This window comes from Motacilla alba, chromosome 12 (genome assembly GCF_015832195.1).
Source record: "Motacilla alba alba isolate MOTALB_02 chromosome 12, Motacilla_alba_V1.0_pri, whole genome shotgun sequence".
Taxonomy (NCBI): Eukaryota; Metazoa; Chordata; class Aves; order Passeriformes; family Motacillidae; genus Motacilla; species Motacilla alba.
In genome coordinates, this window is record NC_052027.1 from 15,929,799 (window position 1) to 15,934,011 (window position 4,213).

The 4,213-nt window shown below is 64.2% G+C and overlaps 2 protein-coding genes across 2 annotated transcripts; both read right to left on the minus strand.

Moving 5' to 3' along the window:
• Positions 1 to 258: 258 nt before the first annotated feature.
• LOC119706251 (hyaluronidase-1-like) lies at positions 259 to 2,929 on the minus strand. The gene is made up of 3 exons (XM_038149594.1): positions 998 to 2,929; positions 784 to 873; positions 259 to 693 (listed from the first exon to the last, which is right to left on the minus strand). The coding sequence occupies exons 1-3, from the start codon at positions 1,895 to 1,897 to the stop codon at positions 376 to 378; spliced, it is 1,308 nt and encodes a 435-aa protein (XP_038005522.1). The 5' UTR covers positions 1,898 to 2,929; the 3' UTR covers positions 259 to 375.
• Positions 2,930 to 3,074: 145 nt separating this feature from the next.
• LOC119706252 (hyaluronidase-2-like) lies at positions 3,075 to 4,182 on the minus strand. The gene is made up of 2 exons (XM_038149595.1): positions 3,948 to 4,182; positions 3,075 to 3,811 (listed from the first exon to the last, which is right to left on the minus strand). Exons 1-2 carry the CDS (start codon positions 4,074 to 4,076, stop codon positions 3,398 to 3,400), a joined length of 543 nt encoding a protein of 180 aa, XP_038005523.1. The 5' UTR covers positions 4,077 to 4,182; the 3' UTR covers positions 3,075 to 3,397.
• Positions 4,183 to 4,213: the final 31 nt, after the last annotated feature.

The window sequence follows — 4,213 nt, forward strand, 5'->3', positions numbered from 1 at the left end:
ACATCTTTTCACCCCCTTTGCCTCCACTCTTTGGCCATTCCCCATCATTCTTCCATTTCTCATCCTCTTCCCCCATCGTCCCTCTCCCTATGTCTTTTCCCATAAATTTTCTTTTTTCCTTGTGGTTTCTCTGAGGCATAAGTTCCCAACTCCCAGCCCAAAGGACAGCCCTTGGCAGCATCACAAGGCAGCAGTCCCAGGAGGACCCTGCCACCCCAAACCGTGCTGCAGCAGAAGACAAGGAGACGCGTGCTGGTGCTTTCTGGTTTTATTAAGAGTCCCACAGTCAGGTTCTCAACCCCATGGCAAGGGTGCTGAGGTAGTGTCACCCTGTCTGCCCCAGCGTCCCCAGGGTGGGAGGATTGCGCAGGGGGGTCACTTGGCAAAGCCCTGGGTGTCACAGCGGGGTCCCTGCCACTTGTCATAGCACTGGCAGCTGAACTCCGTGGCCAGTTTGGAGATGTCCTCCCCGGGCTCCAGGCTCTGAGCCACCAGCCAGGGCTTGCCAGCGTGCAGGTCGATGGTGAAGCGGGAGGGGTCCAGGTGGAGGTAGCCCTGCTGCTTGTCCTGGCGCACACAGCGGCCCTGGCCGGAGCACAGGGTCTGGCTGCACAGGTCAGCGCTGGCCGTCACATTGACGATGTAGTGGCCCAGGGGACCCTCCACGTAGTCCTTCAGCCTCAGGCACATCTCCTGCAATGGCATTCGGTGTCACAGCCCTGCACAGCAAGGGGAACTGGGTGTCCCTGCTGACAGGGACCTGCTGCCACCGTCTGCACTCACCTTGGAGGCGCTGTAGTCCAGGCTGCCCCAGAAGATGATGCCAGCAGCACCCTGAGCCGCGCTCTCCCCGATGGTGTTCATCAGGTCCTCCTGCACCCACGGGGAGAGAAGTCAGCAGTGCCCAAAGCCCTCACACAGCCCCGGCAGAGAGAAAGACTCCCTGGTGCCAGCCCATCAGCCCAAGAGGTGCCCACTATCCCCACATCCTCATCACCTGGGAAAGGAAGTCCAGAGTGCGTTCGAAGGTGATCTGGGAGTAGGGCAGGACGGGGATGGCACTGTCAAGGATTCCCTGCTGGACAGCGAAAGCCTCGGCCACGCGGTGCCGCACATAGGTAAGAACCTTGTTGGTGCCGTTGAGGCAGAGGGGCAGGTAGATGCTGGGGTAGAGTGCCCGGCTGCTCCTCCAGAGCCAGGACAGATTCTTGTTCCTTTGCTGCTCCACATCTGGGCACGTCCCGTTGTAGGGCAGGCTATCAAAGTGATTGTTGTAGCAGTCGGGGAAACCATAGAAGCCCCAGTAGGCGCTGGGACGGAGGCTCTCGCCCAGCCACAGGGTCTTGTTCATGAAATCGCAGGCACTCTTCTCAAACTGCTGCTTGGCCATCTCCTCCACCTCCTTGGGAGGCCACTGTGGGTGCTGCTGCTGCACCAGCTCCTCCGACTTCTGCTGGTAGATCTCCATGGAGTCCCAGTTGCGGATCCACAGCGGGCGCCACTTCTCCCAGTCGATGACAGCCAGCCCACTGTACTCAGGGCTGGGCAGGGTCACCTTGATGTCCTGGGTGGCCTGGTGGATGTGAGCCTCCAGGCTGGCATTTTGGGGGAGCCCCCCGTTCACTGGCACCCCCTCAGATGTGTAGTAGGGGAAGAGACCTATCTTGTCACTGTAGAAGAGGGTGATGTCCTGCCCGGTGAAGGACTGCTGGTCATTGGCCAACACATCAAAGACCTCCAGGCTGAGGGTGACATTGTGCTCCTCCGCGCAGCGCTCAGTGGGGATGTTCCAGATGGTGACAAAGGGGCGGTTGACGAGGACAGGACCAGGCCCCCCAGCGTGGGTCAGGGCAGGCAGGAGCAGCAGGAGGACCCAGCAGGACCACGCTGATTCCATGGTGTGCTCAGTCTGAGTCCTGGAGCTGCCTGGAGAGAGCTGAAACCTTGAAGCTTTTATTCCCAAGTCAGGACCGGCCTTAATCCACACCTCCGTTCCCAAGCGGTGCCGGTCACCCAGGGTCACCTTTTCCGCTTCCTCAAAGTCCCGGAATTTATCAGCAGCTGGAGCCCAGCGGAGCGGCCCCGGAGTGGGACAGCAGCGTCATGAGCGGCGGCGGCGGGCTCGGCTGGCAAGGAATGCGCAGAGTCAACACCCCATGACTGGCCGGCGATGAGTGGGCTGGAAAGACAAACAGACACGGACGGGGCGGGGGGAGGAAGGTCACGGTGATGGACGCGGGTTGCGCCGGGCGGGCGCCGCTCGCCGAGTGAAGAGCGACGGCCGTTCCCTGGCGGGAGGAGGGCACCGCCGGGAGGGAGCTCACGGCACCGGCAGGAGCCGGCGGGACACAGCCCGCGGTGGCACGGGACACTCCCGCGTGGGCACTGCCGCCACAGGAGGGCACGGCCCGGGGCCACTCACGCGTGGGGGCAGGAGGCACAGAAAAGCACGGCCTGGGGACAGCCGCAGCACAGGACAGCAGGCACAGCGAGCACGGCACGGGCACTCACAGCGGCCGAGGAGCGTGGGCAGGGAGGCGGCTGTGCCACGCGGGGCCGCTCCATGCCCACGGGCACCCCTCAGGACAGGGCAGTGGCCGGAGAGGCTGCACGGGCACAGGCAGAGCAGGGCAGTGTCGGGGACAAGGAGCCACGCGAGGGCACCGCTGGGGGACACTCGTGGCACGGGACAGCGGAGCTCAGGGGCGGGCGCGGCCCAGGGGTGTCCCCGGCCCCGCGGGGAGGAACCCACGCCCGGCCGTGGCGCACAGCACAGCGTCGCCACAAGGCGACCCCGGGGCTCCAGCCCCGCATCCCGGACACTGCCGGGGGCAGGGCCAGGCGGGGAATCCCGCTGGGGGCGGGCCGGGGCGGGCCGCACGCCGCCTCCACGTGGGTGGCCCGGCCGTGGCTGCCCACGCGGCTCCTGCCCCGAACGGCTCCGGCTCCGCGGGGCAGTTCCCAGCAGAGCAGAGCTTTCCCCGGGCTGCAGACCAACACGCACCGCTTCCCGTCCCGGCGGCTAGGTCCGCGAGTCGAGTGATCCGTGCTCGCCCCAAATCAGCCCACGCCTCTCAGTCTGACCCAGCTTTATTCGAGGTAAAGCACTCCAGTGTGGGGCAGCACACGGGGGATCAGCACCACGCAGCACCCGCTCCCCGCCCCCGTGTCCCTCTTGCCCCCATCCCTCTCCTTACAACAGGAGAGGGGTCCCCTCCTTCCCCCATCCCCAGGAAGGGCACCTGCACTGCAGCAGGGTGGGTAGAGATGGGGCAACCGCAGAGCTCTTCCCCCACACCGCCACAGTGAGGGACAGCCCTCCGTAATTAGCTGCCTCCCAGGCAGGGTAGGGATATCTTAAATAGGCTCCTCCTACACCACCAGAGACAGGGGCAGCTCAGTCCAGGGGCGGGTAGCACCAGCTTGCAAGCAGCAACAGCACCCCGAGTCCCAGCGGTGCCAAACGGCCAGGGGCATGACTGCGGGGGCCAGCGCGGGTCTGGCAGCCACTGCCCTGCCAGCCCTGGTAGCAGTGGCAGTGAAAGTGGGTCCGTAGGAAGAGTACGTCAGCAGAGGAGAGCTGGCCCTCGGCCCAGAAGAGGGGGCGCTCGGGGTGGTCAGCATCCCGGCGCCGCAGCTGGAAGTTGGTGGAGTTGAGGTGGAGAAAGACATCGGAATGGCTGTCCTGGCGCAGGCAGCGCCCCCGGCCCTGGCACAGCGTGGTGCTGCAGAGCTCTGCTGCTGTCGTGACATTCACAATGTAGCGTCCGAGGTCCCCCTCCAGGTAGTTTTTCATGAACTGGCACAACTCCTAGGGAATGGGAAGCACCAGGGTGAGACCCAGGGAGAAGTAACTCAGATGGAGAGGGCAGCTCAGCCACTGGTCCTCCCCTCTGGGGCAGGTGATCCCTCCACCCATCTACCTCCCACACTGACCCCAAACTTACCCGGTTTCTGGTGTCAACTGCATCTCCCCACAGAATGGCCCCAGCTGCACCCAGTGCCGCGCTCTCTCCGATGGTGGAGATCAGGTCTGCCTGTGGGGACAGGGTCCAGTTAGCGCCCACAGAGCCCATGCAGCACCCACAGCCCCAGCACAGTGTGCTCCAAAGTTCGCAGTTCCCCGTGCTCGCAGGATCAGGGACACAATCCCCCCTCTAGGGAAAAGGGACTGTCCCAACAACTTGGGGGCAAGGCTTCCCAATACTGCCCT